The 18596-nt window shown below is 31.0% G+C and overlaps 1 protein-coding gene across 1 annotated transcript; it reads left to right on the top strand.

Moving 5' to 3' along the window:
* Positions 1–3596: 3596 nt before the first annotated feature.
* On the top strand, positions 3597–9710 carry LOC134251031 (RNA polymerase II-associated protein 3-like). The gene is made up of 10 exons (XM_062733392.1): positions 3597–3837; positions 4120–4260; positions 4510–4626; positions 4709–4836; positions 6317–6509; positions 7374–7469; positions 8125–8541; positions 8732–8829; positions 9076–9170; positions 9482–9710. The coding sequence occupies exons 1-10, from the start codon at positions 3673–3675 to the stop codon at positions 9571–9573; spliced, it is 1542 nt and encodes a 513-aa protein (XP_062589376.1). The 5' UTR covers positions 3597–3672; the 3' UTR covers positions 9574–9710.
* The last annotated feature ends 8886 nt before the right edge of the window (positions 9711–18596 follow it).

Raw genomic sequence — 18596 nt, 5'->3', positions numbered from 1 at the left:
CATGCATCAAATTGCCTCAAAATAAGTCCGCACGCAAATTCCCAGGAATACAATACAGCTAGGTAAATAAAAATTCGAATTTTGAATGGAACTCCATTTTCCTTCAATCTCACATACATGCGTTCAACAAGGTAGCTGCATACGCCATATATAAAAAAGGAGAATATTGTTGAATATCCCTTCAATTGCCTGTTTCCTTCCGGTTCGTAAATGACGTCATAAAGAGCAGTGAACACAATTTCGTCAAACAGACCATGCATGCCGTAGAAAAACAAACGTTCAGCAGACGTCAATCCTCGACCGGATTCTACAGCGTCCATCTATGAAAATCAAAGAAAAAAAACGAAATTATTTGATATTTATTTCATTTTGGAAAACTTAGTAACTGATCATGAAAAAGGTGTTTATTGCGCAAAAAAGCGCGACGTTTTCGCATTTTTTTTCTCAGATTGCCATTTCAAAGTCTCACTAATCATGTGTTCCTTTCTTTTACTACTTCCGAAACGAAACCTTTCTAAAACCCCTTGTATACATGGGACTGAAATTGAGACCATTGAAAATTCGCCATTTTATACCGCCATATTAGGTGGCAAGCATCGTCGCAAACCACGGCCAAAATGTACGCTCCTCTCCCATTCTGGAGAGAGCTATATATGCGGACTCCGGACCGTGGCTTGAGACGATGGGTGGCAAGATACAATACATGTATGTTATTCGGTCCAGTGCACTTCGATCGTGCATGATTTGGGAAGTAGTAAAAGAAAATGTTAGAAATACAGGGTCAGTAATATTTTGAAATATACGATTAAAGAATAATCAAGAAACAGTGTACTTTTTTGCGCAAAAAATACACACTTTAGTTTGTCAATTTTTGACACTGTAGCTCTCTGGTCATCCATTCCAATTTTTTCAGACCAGCGAGCTACAGATCTGCCGCTAATTTACAACAACTCCATGAACTCTGTAGACTTGATCATGGATTGATCGTGTTACTTGAAAATTTATTGATTGACGAGACCTCTTCAGGATAAATTTACATAATTCTGTTAATTAGAAATTCTATTGTATAGTATCCTAGAAAATTTGCCAAGGGAATTAACCTACCGAATGTTTGAAGTTTAAATAAAAAAATCAGGGGGACCCCATGCTCTCCCCACTAAAGTGTACTTAGTAATTCCCTAATAATTTTGTCGATATATAGAATACTATAGTAAACCATAGTAAACAAAGCTAGTATTCTGCTTGTGTTCCCTCAATGAAAACGTCTGATTACCTTTCTTTCGGTTTTTTTTTTTTTTTTTTTTTGTTTGTCGAGGAATACCCCCGGTATTAGGTAGTTGATAGCGCCCTCCACTAAAAATGTATGGCTGAGCCCCTCCCAAAATGAAATTTATTGCTTCCTCCGGGCCTACAATTGATATATATTATACGATTTCAAATTGGTGTATGTGTGTTCGTGTTTGTGTGTGTGGGGAAGGACCGGTCAATCTCCACGTCGCACAGTGGAGATTCGAACCCGCGACGTAAGGATGCGACTCTAAAGCAGATGCTTTAACCACTGCACGCAACACTGGCGACTTTTACTTAGGTGAAATCTGAATCTTTACAGGTCAAGCATTTCATAAACAGACAGAATATTTTAATTTGCAAATTTGGAACAACGCTGTATAATCAATTACATTGTACATGCACTAGTATCTCTTTACAACTCATGAATAAATGATTAATTTTGCTTAGATATAGATCAATATACATCCTGGATGAGCGTATATGCATGATAAATACAGGATTTTTGACATGCATACATGTATGTTTCACACACATTTGTGATTATTTGACTTGTGTATAATGGAATGACCTTAAGCTTGTTCATATATGTTACAAATACACCCAACTTTGTCACTTAAATTCAGTACTCACAGAGTTAGATATTAAGTTAATCATGTAAACAGAATAATGTCAGATCATCTTTTTTCAGATATACACGTATTTGCAAGTGGTGATTTTTTTTTTAGATTCTATACATCCTTAATATTGACCATGCAGAACAGCATATGACAAGTTCAAAAATAAAATAGCATTGTGAGATACATGTATGAGATACATTGATGGGAAAATTATTTTTTTTATTATTTTTTTGATAATCATTATGATACATGTATACATGTCAACCTTTGATGTGTTTAATAAAAATGTTAAATTGACATTAGATTACTGGTGTTGTTTGGTGGGGGTACATTAGGGATGGGTATCACCAAAAATTTCGTATCGCGATATATCACGATTTTTTCTTATAATATCACGATAAAATAATATTTTCAAAAGCAGTTTTTACAATGATTTTTTATGAAAAGTCACTATTTTTCTAAAAACTACATGTATGCTAGAGAAACATTTTACTTTCTTGAAATTTTTATGTATATATTAAAATCAATTATGTTTGGACGGTAAGATGCCAGCCGTTCTTTTCATTTTTTACAACATTTTTTATACTTTCTGTAATTGTAAATTGAAAGATTGAACAAATAAATGAATAATTTTTGGACTTTATAATATGTACCTAAAGACCGGTATTTAGGTCTCCGTATCACGATACGTATCACGCAACAAAAAATCGCGATATACCAGTACAGTGTATACCGATAAAATCGCACATCCCTACTTTACATAGTGCCAAAGAAAAATATTTTCTCTGTTCATCGTGTTTAAATATAAAAACTCTAAAATATTTAAAAAAAATAAGACAATAATTGGATACAACAAACTTTAAAAATGTAATATTGATACATTTCCAAATTACTTTAAATAAAACAGCACAATTTTATTATGAAAAAATAAATAAATAAAAAGACAAAGTAAGTAAACAGAAGATGTGCACAGTCATGATTTCTAGATTGACATGCATTACCACATGGACAGTTATCTGTGAAGATTCTGGTTCACGCTGGTGGGAATTTTCTCAAATTGATAATTCGCATAATGTCTATAGTGTATATATTTACATGGTGTAGCCCGAATCCATTAAATGTCTTATGATACTTGAGTTATGCATAATTGTATATATATGCAATTTAACTGCTTGAAAGTAAGTATATTGAAAGAAAATGACCCCCTCCCAATCCTGACATTACAATTTTTGCTAATGTCGATCAGCTGATTGCTCGCTTCAAAGCATGCAAAATATACACTTCTTCCGGGATGAAATATATTAGGATTTTACTTTACCGCAAACAAGATATTTAGTTAAGACGAAATAATAATAATTTATTATATCTAATCTAAATAAATAATATTTATTGACCATGTGTTAATAATGCCTACCTTGCAATTTTTACACCTTGCAAAATACACAAAGTTTACATTAGTTTCAAGTCAAAGGTCGTTGTTAAAATTATGGCATTGCGTGCCCGACGTTGAGTTCAGTTTCGACATTTTTGTTATTTCTGCAGATGTCATAAATTAATTTACCAATAAAATAAACAATAACTGTATGATTTAATATTTTGTATAAAACAAATAATTCAACAATTATGTGAAATTGTTAAATTCTAAAGTATCAAATACATCGGGATCAGGAGTACTAATATACAAATTCCGTGAAACATGTCAGCGCCTATGTAAAACAACGCAGTGTTTGAAAAACGTGTTCTGTTGAAAATCTAAAGCCAAACCATGGCGAAAATCAGTGCATCGGAACAAAAAATGTTGACGCTTCAACATCAGATAAAAGAAAACAATTTGGATATTGAATCCTTCGTCAAAGACATGAATAAATGGGAGGACAACATTAAAGAAAAAGAAAGAAAATTGATAAGTGAAAAATCAGTGAATGGAAAGGTTTGTTGATTGTATTTTTGCTATTGCTCTCTTAGAAAAAACTGTCAATCACATTTTCCAACAAATATTACATTTTCGTACTGGAATCAAAGTAGTAGGCCTAGCACATTTACATGAACATGATGTAGGTAGAAATAGTCTTTAGACTGGACCTGTTTAATAATGATCTGCTGATGACATTTGGTTATGGAGAAAAAAATTAAATATTACAGTGTGTGCAATAAACATTTTAAATGTCAATAAAGCTTGAATGATATTTCTTTTTTTTTTTTATTTTGCAAGGATCTGCCACCAGTCAGAAACAGTTTGAAAATAAAGAAGAAAAAGAAAGTCAAACCACAGAAAGACGATGACAGTCAGGGAAGAAAGCCTCGGAAGAGAATCAGCGGTTACGACTACCGCTCCTGGGATAAACTAGACATTGTAAGTTGATTGTTGGATTGCAATAAAATTTATAAGACAAAATATTGAGGAAGCCATGTATTACTTAGTTTGAAATTCGTCAACTTTTGAAATGCTTTTAAGTTTAGTGGATTTGAAATAAATGTCTCTGCATGATTCTATTTAATTCCAATGTTAAAATTGTCATCTCTCATTTTCAAATCTTTGATTAACAACAGAAAATTCATGTTACTCATCCTCACACACATAACTGATTTACTCAATTCGTAGGATAAGATGTGTGATGATGTAGATAAGACAGAGAAGTCCGACTCGTCTGAGTATGAGACAGATGAAGAATGGGAGGCAGAGAGAAAAAAACAGCAAGCTGCCATGGAGAAAGATGCAGTAAGACTTTTCTTAGTCTTCTTCATTCCAAACGTTAACGAGATATTTATAGTAAATTATATGTAACTCATCCTTTCTCTAGGGAAATGACTACTTCAAGAGAGGGGACTACACAAATGCCATTGAATCGTATACAAAAGGGATGGAATTGGACCCTACTAATCCTATATTACCAGCCAACAGAGCTATGGCCCTGCTTAAAGAACAGAAGTTAGTATTCGACTCTGCAACTGGTCAGGACTTATATTATAAAGCACAAGTCAAAACTTGTATATTGCACTAAAATGATTAAAAGCCCTTTTCACAAAAGTAGAGATAAAGCATGCCCATCTTTGATAAGAATAAGCACATACATATTAAAAGCCTTGCTTAAGGTATGCAAGTTGTAAAAATCTGCCACCAAGTGAAAATAAAGAAGAAAAAGAAAGTCAAACCACAGAAAGACGATTAGGTATCTGACTAATACAAAAGTAAACAGGCATACCTGGAATATGCCTGTTGTTATATGTGCATATATTGTACCCATACATGTTAACTCTCCCGATTTAGGCGGGAGTCTACCGCTTTTTCACTCCATCTCCCGCCTACCGATTTAATTCAGAAATCTACCGCTTTTCTACAAAAGCTGCGTCTACAGTATTTTTGGTTCGCTTGGGTATCCATTTTTGAAGCCACTCTCATAAAATCTCGCTAGATATCGCGTGATTTGACTCGGAATCATACAAACGCTTTTTTTGTACATAGATTTCAAGCACGGATTTGACAAGGACAACAACACAAGACTACCAGTGATTACATTGGTTACGATAAATTAATCAACATCCCTGCCATGAAAAAGGAGATACAGTTTTTAAGAATTAGATGAAAACATTTGACATCGTCTTTAAAAGCACAGAAGCTCACAACTTTATCAATAAAGTCAATAGAAATCACTCGATTGACCAAGCCATGTGGCACATCTCTACTTTCGTTTTCGATATCGCGGGAAATCTGATTTATATAACGAAAGATAGGAACTTGTTTTAGATCTAGATTAAACCATGTCATCATTTGTTTTGTTAAAAAAAAGAAAAAACATTCAGAATTATTGCTTCTAGCTATATCGGCAAAGATCACTCTTCAAAAGGCTAAGTAAAGCAGCCAATCCAAGCAAAATGATGAGCATGAAAAATATTTGAATTTGTACAATTTATGTCAAACTTAAGGTGTTTCTGTCTTCTTCTTTGCTGTTGATATTTAAGATTAATTAGTGTAGGTACCTGATTTCATTTAAGGCTTATAATATACATGTATATTACATGAAAGATATCGATAATCCAAGCGTTAAACAACACGCGCGAATGCTACCGCTTTTGAGGTCTGAATCTCCCTATTTTTCATCACAATAGGTTAACATGTATGTTGTACCTCTATTTAATTATAAACAAAATTAAGGTATAGAGAAATGCACAGCAATGTCCTATCTGTAATAAAACTTCCTCTGGCATTTTAAAACTAATGAAAACATATATATTCAATCTATGTTTGGCTTTAAAACAAGCAAGTAACTTTTTCTGTTAAGATGGTTATATAATTATATAAGCACACTTATGTATTTTAAATATTCTTTGATAGCCTAAAAGATGAGTTGATATAATGCATATGCTTTATAAGTAATTTTTTTTAGTAGACTGTAATATCCTATACATAGGTATGCAGCTGCTGAGGTTGACTGTATAACAGCCTTGACCTTGGACCCTTTATATGTGAAAGCTTATCTGAGGCTGGGCTCGGCTCAATTCTGCATGAAGAAATTCAACAAAGCAAAAGACACGTTCGAAAAAGTCCTTCAGCTCGAACCGCAGAACAAACAGGCAAAGTTTGAGATTGAAAAAATTGAAAAGGTACTGTTTTTTTCATATAGGTATATTTTTTATCAATTAGTTTTGACATTTAAATAAAAGAAATACTGGAGGTTCCTTACTTTTTGCTGGAAATTTATTATAATTACCTAAATTTGCAGGAAGCACCATGCACAAAGTAAAAATTCTGTTATTTTCAAAGTGCTGAAACACATGTATAACAATCTTAATTAACTGTCCATTTACTAATCCATTCATTTATAAGCCATGTTATGATTTGTGCACTCAAGTAAAATTAGGAAATTTAATCTACAGTACTTGCTCTTATTACTAAAACCAGTTACAAGTTTTCCGTAATAGTTTGCAATTAAAGCGTGATTTCTCTTGTAAAAGAGAATTAAATGGTTACATAAATTGGGCAAATGAATTTGCATGTTATATACATGCAGGCGTGTAGCATCGTTTTTGAAAGTGGGGGGGCCAGCCAGAGAAAATTTTTTTTACTTACCTGAAAAAGTTGACAAGCAAAAAAAAAAAAGGGGGGGGGGGGGGGGGGGGGGGGGGGGGAATTGCCAGTTCCTACAAGTTTTTTCCAGTGTCATACTTTGCAATTCTAATACTATACATTTTCGCATTTTCGGTACATCACTAAAAGTGGGGGGGGGGGGCAACCAGGCTTCCAATTAACATTTCCTATTGTCTAAGTATGGTTGGTGAATTTGCATGTTATATACATGTACATGTACTTGTATCTCTATTAAAAATCTGTTTCTTTTTTCTTCTTTATATTTAAGTGCTGTTTACTATAATTTCATTTATCTCATTATGAAATGTGCAAAGAGGCATCTAAAATCTAATGAACATTTTTTAAATTCTGTTAAAAACTAATTGTTCACACACTTACAGGAGATGAAGAAAGAACAGATGGTCACTCATGACAGTTTAGGGCCCGATGTAGGCCTTGTTAAACCAGTTACAAAACCGGTCAATAAAAGGTCAAAGGTGAGATTTTTAATTATTATACATTTATAATTTTTTATTGTATGAAATGCAAGCTTAATATGAGACCTGTTTTGAAATAATTCAGTCATTTACATTTTCTCCATAAAGGAAAGAGAAAATTCATGAAAATTTGTCAACAATTTATCAAATATACATGTGTAAATTTTTTTGTAATAGGATAATAATTCTTCCAGGTAAGAAAATGCCAGGAAAAGCATCACTATATAATTTGAAACTCTCATCAGTCAAAGATATTTCTCCTGTTAAAACTACTCTGTATTGGGAAGCGTTAACTCCCCTTCCTGTCATTGCATAGAAAATTCTAGAAATCAAACTTTTTTTTTTCTTAAAAAATTTTTTAAATAAATGGATGTTTTATGTAACCCTAGTGTAAAATTACTTGAAGTATTATATACTGGTCAACTAAGCAAAGATATCTAATTTTGAGAGTTGCCAACTTACTTGTAAGAATTTTTTAAACAATCGAAGCATTAAAGTTTCCAAGCCTTCATCTATGTACAAGTTAGAGGTTTAAAAAAAAACTGCATTTACACATAACATTCAATGGAAATCATATTCTGACATAATTTTTCATTTCTTTAGCAAAACACCATCATTATTGATAAATATTATATAAGTGACTTTATAATTTCAGAAACCATTGAGGAGGTTAGAGATTGAAGAAGTGGGTATTGAGGAGACAGATATTAGACAAGCAGCCAGATCAAGGGTTGAGGAAAGCCACAGTTCGCAGAGGAAAGAAACGGAATCCAAAGACAATCAAATGTTTACTAAATTCACAAGTCCTGGCATGATAAATGCTGGATCCACCCAACACACTGTGCAAGAATCTACACCTGTGATAAATAGTGATAATTCATCTAAATCTCAGACTGACCAAAAGTTGGATTTATCAAGTGTTCAGAATGAGGCTAAAACATCCATAAGTCCCAGATCAGAAGGCAAATCTGTGTCACCCAGAAGCTTTTCTGTTCCAGCCTCCTCATTCCAATTTCAAGCTGATTACAAAGTGCTGAAGAATGACACCACTGCATTTTATAACTATTTGAAAGTAAAGACCAATTTTGTTATTAGGAAATAAATTCATTCAAAAGAATATGAATAAAAATCTTATGAAATGTAATGGATACTATTCAATATCTTATAAAGTGTAAAAGATACCATTACCAAAGTTTTGAATTGTATATTAAGCTCTATTTGCTATATGTAAATCATTTCACTGTTTATTTACTGTGTTGCAGAAGATAGACCCTTCCCTATACCCTAAGTTATTTGGAGAGTGTTTAGATGCAGAAATTTTGATGAAGATGTTATCAGTATTTCAAAACTGCTTCATACCGTAAGTTAAACATATGGTCCATATGTGTATAATTTCTTTTTTTTGTTTTGTAAAATATTGCTTGAAAATTTAAAAGAAAATCTGTATTTGAGTCAGAAAGACTTTTATTTAGCAAAAAAATTCACTAAACACACAGAGTATATATGTTCTTTTCTTGTTAAAATCAGGCCATAGTTTCTTCATGTTCCAGTGAATAATTCTTTTTTTCATAAACTTCACAAGCAATGTAATAACCTCTACTTTTAGTGCTGGAGAAGATTATTTCCCTCACATGAGTAAACTGACAGAAGTGAAAAGGTTTGGCATGACGGTTATGTTTTTCTCAAGGAAAGAAAAACAAGGTAAAATATACTAGTAAATTTTCACACATACAATTTTATATATCACATGTTTATGTATACGAGGAATGTGAACACTAATGGTTAACAAAAATACAATGTTCAATTCGTAAATAGTTGATCTGGTGGCTTGTAGAAATTCATCAAGAATTGTATATATCTTTATTTAAAATTTAAAATTGAATTTAAAATACATGTACAATAGATAATTAATCTCTTAATTTTTCATAAATGGTATCTTCAAAGATTAGGTAATTCCCTGGAGTTGTTTCTTGGTGGAATTATTCATTTGATTCTCTAACTTTTAATTGCAGTGTTGCAGCATTTGTTGGACAATCTAAAAGAGAAAGGAAAAGTTTCAGAAAAAGACATGAAGCACCTTAAAACAAAGTACGAGATGAGCTGACAAATCACAGAACAGAATTCATCTATTTTGTGCTTTTTTTCACCTGGAAATAAAGTATATTGATCGTAAATTTCTTACTGTTATTCAGACATATGGTGACAAAATGAAGTTTTATTTTGAAACACGTACTGTTTAAAGTGATCTATGTTTGTAAAATATGCTATATATGTAGATAAAAAAAATTTAAGAACTAAAACGTTTTTGTCAATTTTTATGATGTGTCAAGTTGTATTTTACGTGTGTGTGTAGAGAGAGATTTTTAAAACTACAATCAAATCATTACTACCTGTTATCAGGTATAATGGGTGTATAACTGAATGCAGTGCTTGCATTGGATGTAAGAGAGTTTTGTTCCACCCATCATTGCTAGCCAAGGGTTTTTTTTAATCCACTCCGCTCCCCATAAACCCCTGGCTAGCGTCGATGTGTACCACCTGAACAGAAAATTTTCGAACCCCTGCACTGGTTGACAAGTATGGGAAACTTTCTAGAGCCTACAAAAGCTGTAACGAGCCATTTTACCTGCACTGACTTGATGTCTACAGTTTTACGTTGTCTGCAGTGGCTCTTTAGTACATGAACATATGTAAGTCTTTCAATGTCTGTGTTTTTTGTACATATGTAATTCAATATTAGAGTACCACGAAGAATAGTTACTACTTATACAATTTAATGACTTCAACTTTTTTATATAGTTCTTTAAAAATCTTACCCTTTATATATATGGAAGCAGTAATATACCACTACACCTGTTTATATATAGGTGTTCTTTAAAAATCTTCTCCCATAATTAATTCATCATATTTATATGGAAGCATGAAGTGTAGATTCAAGTTAAATATGACTGCATATATATATTCTTTAAAAATCTTCTTCTTAAGAGACAAGCCATAATTGATCAAACAAGTTTTTGTAATACAGGGATATCAATAATCCAAAAATCTTCTTCTCAGAGTCAATATTTTGTTTATGCTAGATGTGACTAGTTTAATCAACTGAAAACAATTTATAATAGGAAAATTCAAAAATCATTTTCACAAAGATGGCAAAATTTTTCACAATAAAAAACCATTTTCAAAATTTTAATGTTAAATATTAGAGTACAGTAAAACTCGGTTATAGCAATTTGATATTAAAATTTCATTGAATATTACAAAAAAGCTGGCCTTTCTTTAAAATGTTTTTATTAAAAATATTAATATATATATATATATATATATATATATATATATATATATATATATATATATATATATATATATATATATATCCGTATTTTTATCATAAAAACATTTGTTAAGAATTTTGCCGGGGACCAAGAAAAACTTCGCTATATCCGTGAATTCGCTATATCTGTGTCCGTACTAAACGAGTTTTACTGTACCATGAAGAACAGTTACTACTTATACCATTTAATGACCTCAACTTTTCTATTGTTTTCCTATTGTCAACTTACCCTTTCTAAGTAGTAATATACCACTACACTTTTTTATATGGTGTTTATTGCTCCCTGTTGATTCAATACGCAAGAGAATGACCTTATAGCTGCATATAATATCTAAAAAGAGACAAGCTCTTGACAAACAAGTTTGTAATACATGGATATCAATGATCCAATTGAGAGTCAATATTTTGTTTATTCTAGATGTGACTAGTCCAATCAACTAAAAACAATTTATAACATACACATAGATGACAAAATTTTTATCTTCAAAATTTTAAGAAAATCAGTCGACAATTTGATATTAAAATTTCATTGAATATTACAAAAAAGCTGGCTTTTCTTTAAAATGTTTTTATTAAAAATACAATATGTATATATACGAGGGTTGATCCAAAAGTAATGTCACAGTGTCCATATCTTTTATATTTGGCGCCATATTACCAAATACAATATACTAAAAGATGCACAAATATAAATCTAATTACATGTAACATTGAAATTTTAATTTAATTATGTTTACTTCAATTTATTCTATAGATTTTTAAAACATAGAGAGTCAATATTTTTAAAGTGTTTTTTTCTTATGAAAAAGACAAACACATTAGAAAATTTTTTTTAAAAAGTACCTTATCTCCCATTTTTTTAAAAGACACAATCATTTTCTACTGAAAAAATTAAATGACAATTTATAAACATTGTTGTTTTACTCTCAGTGTTAAATTGAATGAACAAAGGGATTGTCGTAATGGGAAAAAACGGCTCGACGAGTTGTAATGCATTTTTGCATCATTATAAATTTCACAAGCGACAGTTACGAATTAATCAGACTTACAGAAAAAGAATGTAAATAAGAGATATCTTTCTTTAAGCAATTCTGTTTTTATTAAAAAACACAATATATATATATATATATATATATATATATATATATATATATATATATATATATATATATATATATATGAAGTGCGTATATATGACGTTATATTTAGGTGCACAATATCAACGCACATTGTTTAAATGCGATATTTTGGAAAGTATACATCATATTCCTTTAAAATTTTCAGGTCTGATTTGAAATAAATAAAGCTTCCATTATTTATAATTGTGTTGCTTTACGTCGATTTATAGCAATTTTATCAAAGTTGTGACATTACTTTTGGATCAACCCTCGTATATATATATATATCTAAATAATCACAATATCAATCGCCCGAAGAAGTTTTCTCTGATATTGTTAAGACACCTTTTTAGCTAAAGGAATAGAAAAACCATTAAAGCATATTTATATCTTACAATATCTGTAAAAAAAAAAAAAAAAAAAGAAACTAGCAAGCAAACGCAAACCAACAAAATAACTAGACCTGAATGAAGGTGTTCTCCAGTTTTGTAAGAAAATAGTATGATTTCATTATCTAATCATCATCATTGTTAGGTAAATTTGTGTTCTGTTAGCTACGTGTGGGGGCCAGGGTGAAAAATGAAAGGCATCTGAATTTAGACACGTTCTTCCGCAATAGTTGAACCACCATCCGCAAAACCCATATTCATAAACACATCGTCCGAACTTCCATTGATCATTGTCTCTGTCGATCGTGGAGAATTTCATTCCATTGATGTTTCAGGCTGCTGTCGAATCCCTCATACTATCTTCTGTATAAATCAAAGATGAGAGTAGATATCAAAATTAACTTAATATATCTTAAATTTTATTTTGTTCGAGAATGCTAGTAAATTAAAATATGTTTTATAATCACCACTACAAGGTAAAACTTGTAAAATGTAAATAATTAAACGTTTTGTGAAAAAGTGCTAAAGCATTGATCTTTTTTTTTTTTTAATTTCATAATTTAAAAAAACTTCATAAATATATAGAAATTGACTGCAGCACTATAAAGCAATCTTTTTCGGGAAAAATACAAAATATTTTAAGCGTAAATATCCCCCTAATTATAGTTTATAATTAAAAATAATGACCTTTATGATTTTTTTTCTTTTTTGTTTTGTTATTATCTTTTTTCTTTGTTCTTCAAACGAAAATTTATAAATGGATATATTTAAGAATTCAAAGAAAAGATCAACATTATAGAATGTAATCGTCTCTTTTTAACTTATCGACATTTCATGTTTTTTTTCTCTTAAATATACCAATCGTATAACATCAATTAGTTATTTATGATATTGAATACGTCTAATAATTTGCAAGTAATACCGGTGTATCACAAATAGTTTGCAATTTGATTTCAAGCCAATAGTCGATTAAACAATTGCACAGTGGGCCAAGTTAAAGCCTTTTGTTGATAGAAACTATTAAATATTTAAAAGATTAATTGCAGACATCAAACTGCATTCGTTAATAAGTAAGAAATTAATTTGTTGCACAAAAAGAGATTCAATTTCAAGCTTGAATATATCAAGAAATGAATTTTTTCGAGAAAAGTAGTGTAGTATGCAATCATTGAAAGCAAATTCATTTCATACAGGTTTAGATATCCCTTAAACAACAATTCTCATTCATTTTATCAAAGTCGTCCACGTGGTGCAGTGGTTAAAACGTCTGCTCTAGATTCGCGAAGTAAGGGTTGTTGAATCTCACTGTAGGACGTGGAGACCGGTCCTTCGGATGAGAGTGTATAATCCGAGGTCTCGAGTTTCTGGCACGAAAAAGATCCCTCCCTGCTCAATGGCCCTGAGTGCCAAGTACAGGACAAATTTTGCGGCTCTCCACCGGCAAGTGGTGGCGTCTTCATATGTATGAAAAATTCTCGTTAAACGTTAAACAACATACAAAAAAGAAAAACAACCAAAAAAAAAAACCAAACATTTTACCATATAAATGTTTTAATTAATTTGGAAAATAGCGACCTTACCCAGAGTTCCTTTAGCCTTTCCAGCAAGGTTAAGTCTGTAGCCATCAGCCTCATCAGTGATGTAGAACTGGTCATATCGTTCATATAGGGTTGTTCCATTAGTCAATGTTATGGCAATGTACAATGCAGTTTTGCTTTCTGCGGTCAATTTGTGAATAATTTCATTTCCTAAAATTGATTAATACATATCTATCTTTTTGTTTTTCCACTTTGACCTGTGTAATCTTTAAAAGACGCTGATCTGTTACTTACATAACATGGTATATCATGTGGTATTTTAATTTTTTGGTGCAAGCAAAGTCGTTCAAAAGATATTCACAAAAATATTTAAGGAATGTTTGTTGAATAAAAAAAAAGTATGAAATCAAGCTCTTATTTATAACACAATTTTAACTTCTATTTTAAATGAAAATAAAAGGGAGTAATCAAGAAGTTTCAAGACTGGTTCGATAAAATTATTCATTAATAATATACAAATTTAATTAATGGATTGTAAAACAATAATTAAAAATAATTAAATCAAAGAAGAACATTTTAGCTAATTATGTCTAGAATTGTCCAAATGATATTTGATTGAAAATCTCTATATTTCATTGAAGACTGTAATTTCACTTGGTGAATATAGGAGTTTAATGTGCTTTCTCTTTGTGCTTTAAGGAGGCTGGGGGTCAACAAATTAATCATAAATTAACCACCAGATTTAACTTATTTTTTTTAGATACGGTATCTTAAGCTGTTATCTATCATTTGGCAAAGAAAAATTCATATATTTTAGTTTTAAAATTTGATCATTTTTGTATATCTTTATGTGGAGCTCTTCTTTTAAAGGAGATCAAAATGGCTGCCACACCCCAGCCTCGTTAAAACAACACACAGCCTACCTAGCCAGTATTCCGTTTCTGCCGATCCAAACCCCCTCTAGTACTCACTCCATTTTCTTTTAAAACGCACGGGACCGCTGACTCGTCTTTGTATAGCCTGTTTATAATTGATAAATTAAATTTAATTAATAATTAATCTTTATTTAGCCTATGAATAAGATTAGAGGCAATTTGAAAGAAAGAGAACATGTACGAATAAGAAACCATCATATCAAAATAGATGGTGTCATCGAAATGAAATGCAAAATACTGGAAACTTTTCTCCAGAATATTCCAAATACCTTTCATTACTTCTAAAATGTGCAACCCGCTCCCTCTGGTCAGTAGTGTCGTGTCAATTTAATACGGGGGAAAATTCTCAGATGGGTTACAAAAAAATGATATACTGTATACAGGGTTATTTTCACCCAGTGATAGTTTCGCCCCGTTTTAAATTCGCCCAGTCATAGTTCTGTTTAAGAAATTATGCTGTGTTCTCACTCCATTTTCTTTTAAAACGCACGGGACCGCTGACTCGTCTTTGTATAGCCTGTATATAATTAATAAATTAAATTTAATTAATAATTAATCTTTATTTAGCCTATGAATAAGATTAGAGGCAATTTTCGAAAGAAAGCATTTTTCTAGACTTTTTCAGTTTATTACGCAGCCATATTTAAGAAAAATGCCATCATAAAAATCAAAATAGCAAACCCACTAAAACAATTTTAGACTTTTGAAATGAAATGCAAAATACTAGTTGGTTAAACTTTTCTAGACAGACCACGTAATTGATTAGTCAGCTACCTTAATATTATTACTTCTAAAGATTGAAAATAACAAAGACAGAAGAATTCTTTTCAACACATTTTCTTGCACATTACCTATGTACATTGTATACATTTTAAAATGAATGTATCTTAAACCTTTTGCAACAATTATAAAAACAAAATATACTACTGATTTTAAGGTGTATATTAGGTGTAGATGTCAATACTTAAATAGGCCTTATTACTATTTTTATTACTAATTTTACGAATTTTACCAATTTTTCGATTTTGGATGTTCATATATAAAGCTGAATTATAATTTTTGAAGCCTTGCATGAATCCGATATTAGGAATAAATTTGGGGGAAGAGGGGGTTACCTTTTCAGAAGTTAAGCATTGTGATTGGAAGTCAATTTCCATTAATAGAGATTGAAATTTTTGGCATGTGTTTGTTTTAAGGGAACCGCCCCGGTTTTAACATCTACAATATAGAAACTCTTTAAGAATGTAATTACACTTGGAAAAAAAAAAAATCAGCAATTTTGGATAGTAAACCAAAATTCGAGAAAATCTTTTGATTTTAGTGATGTGTATAATATTGTATTTCCCCCCAAAACTGTATTTTCACTTAATATTTCTAAGTTGTTTTTTTTTATTTTTGAAATTATTTACTAATATTTTGCAAAAAGGGTACACTTTAAACCCAAAAATCCATTTAAACAATGCGTTTCTGGAGCAGATCAAATACGGACCTCTATATCATCAGAGGCAGGATCAGGTGCAATGGAGAAGTGATTATCCCCCGTATCCCCTTGTTATGATCGAAAAAACGAGAAAAAAAACCGAGACAATTAAGTACCAGGTATGCTATTAAAGGCTTAACGTTTAATATCAAAAGCGTCCGTCAGCAAACAATTTAATGATACATGTAGATTGTATTTGCTAACAAGATATTTGTTACAGTAACAAACAAACCAAAATAAAGACCTGGTTTTGTACACATTGTGCATTCTTTCAAGTATAATAAAGCATAATTCTAATCCTAGCCGCACGATCAGTGTTCATTGAAAAGATAATTCTAAACTATGATAACATTTAGTCGTGAACAATCCGTCCATCCCCCTCCATCTGTCCTCATATCACAGTACACATGTACAGGTCTCTGTCTGTCCCTCCAGGGGTATATTCTGTATACATCCGATAAAGCTGGGACTAGGCCACGTAAATCCAAACAAGTGGTCCCTGAAAGGAAAACATATAAAATGATGATTACATGTATAAAAATAAGTTTGATATTTTATATATTAAAAAAATGCAAACATATTTGTGTAAACATTACCATACGGAAGTATATAATATTCTCAATCATCAATTGCGTCAAGTCTGATGGGGCTCATTTCATTATAATTCATGCGCATTTGTAATGTTTTACAGGATTTCAGACGCCGGTTAAACAATAGTGCAGCACAAGCCAAATTATGAATACATTTTATCGTACATGCCACAATATTAATTCCAGTAAATTCAAATATTTCATCGTAAATAATGTCAGAGAAAGAAACAAATTAAGTGTTCGAATTTAAGAAAGAATTGCACTCCAAAAACCAAGATAGGTAGAAAAAATCCAAAACTAAATGTTAACTGTAGAAATATTAATCTGGACATGTCATCAAATCTTTACATTTAAAAAATAATTCATGTTATGAATAAAAGTCGCATTTGTAATGTTTTAACAGGATTTCAGACTCCGGTTAAACACATATAGTTATCAACACAAGCCAAGTTAAAAAAAATTTAATTCCTTTTTTTATACTTGTATGTTTGATAACAATTTTTGTCTATTTCATGTACATATTTTCAAGCCTTCATTTGATCAATATTAATTCCAGTAAATTCAAATATTTCTTGCAATCATTTCTTGTAAATAATGTCACAATTTACCTTTGAAAAATTACAGAAAGAAACAAAGTGTTCGAATTTAAGAAAGAATTGCACTCCAAAAACCAAGATAGTATCTTTTATATAGTTGTATTGTGGTAAATTTTTCTAGAATTCATTGACAAAATATAATGATGAGGTAAATTGAAATGCTTGTATAAAAGCTGTTGACCCCATTATTTATTTTAAATCTATTACCTGATATTCTGTTATTACAAGATCCCTTGGTTTCACCAACTTAACCAAGTCCACACAGGTTTTATTTTATTCCGTAGACAACATTAGACGATTTGAAGTTCAGATTTCCCCAAGAGCTCTGCCCAGTAAGATTACTGGTGAAGTAAGGGTAAGTTATCAAAATGTCACAGGTTTTACATTTTTTTTGAGAACATTTTGAAATAGTACACATGGGAATCTTCCAATTTATCTGTAATAAAACCTTACATTCTTTCAATTCTTTTAATGATTGATTGATTGTTATTGTTTAAGCCGGATCGGCAATATTTCAGTCATATTTCGGCGGTCATTCTATGAAGTATTGGTTTTATACCAAAGCTGGGAATCTGAAGACTCTATATATGACATATGTTTAATATCCCTTTGGATTATCCGAGGGACACCATATGCGTGTATGAAATACAGAATAAAAGATAGGCCAATCCGAATGCTTTGATAAACTAGAGAGAACACTTTGATTTAATAAGTAGTAAACACTATATGTAGCTCAAAACATTTTTGTTAAAGACAACACAACACCGACCGAAATTTAAAAAAGTAATATATAACGAAATAAAAAAGTTAAGCGTACTATGAATTCAAAATTTAAATATTCTAACACTGCAGTAACATTTCATTACGTAGACATCCTGAAAGTGTGTGACTGAACTTCGTACTTAGTATAAACATTTACTCATTGAAAATACAATGTAATATGTAAAACGGATCTCTAACACTTGATATAATTTCTATAGAAATATTTGGAACTTGCCATTTTCCAAGTGATGAAAAATTTATTTTGCAATGTGTCAATGTCTTTAATAAAAGAAGAAAATTAATAAAGGTTTATTGCAGCAGTACAACAAAAGAAATAATATATAAGACCAATGTGACTTAAACACATCTCTTTTTATTAATTTATTTT

The sequence above is a fragment of the Saccostrea cucullata genome, unplaced genomic scaffold, assembly GCF_032062105.1.
Source record: "Saccostrea cucullata isolate Sc308-1 unplaced genomic scaffold, CSIRO_AGI_Scuc_v1 ctg746, whole genome shotgun sequence".
Lineage (NCBI taxonomy): Eukaryota > Metazoa > Mollusca > Bivalvia > Ostreida > Ostreidae > Saccostrea > Saccostrea cuccullata.
The sequence above is the reverse complement of the archived record's forward strand: the minus strand, read 5'-3'. Positions and strand labels throughout refer to the sequence as shown.

Coding starts and splice junctions, on each gene's coding strand:
- LOC134251031 (XM_062733392.1), top strand. CDS start 3,673: ATGGCGAAAATCAGTGCATCGGAACAAAAAATGTTGACGCTTCAACAT. Junction 4,627..4,708: donor CTGCCATGGAGAAAGATGCA/GTAAGACTTTTC, acceptor TCCTTTCTCTAG/GGAAATGACTACTTCAAGAG. Junction 8,542..8,731: donor CATTTTATAACTATTTGAAA/GTAAAGACCAAT, acceptor ACTGTGTTGCAG/AAGATAGACCCTTCCCTATA.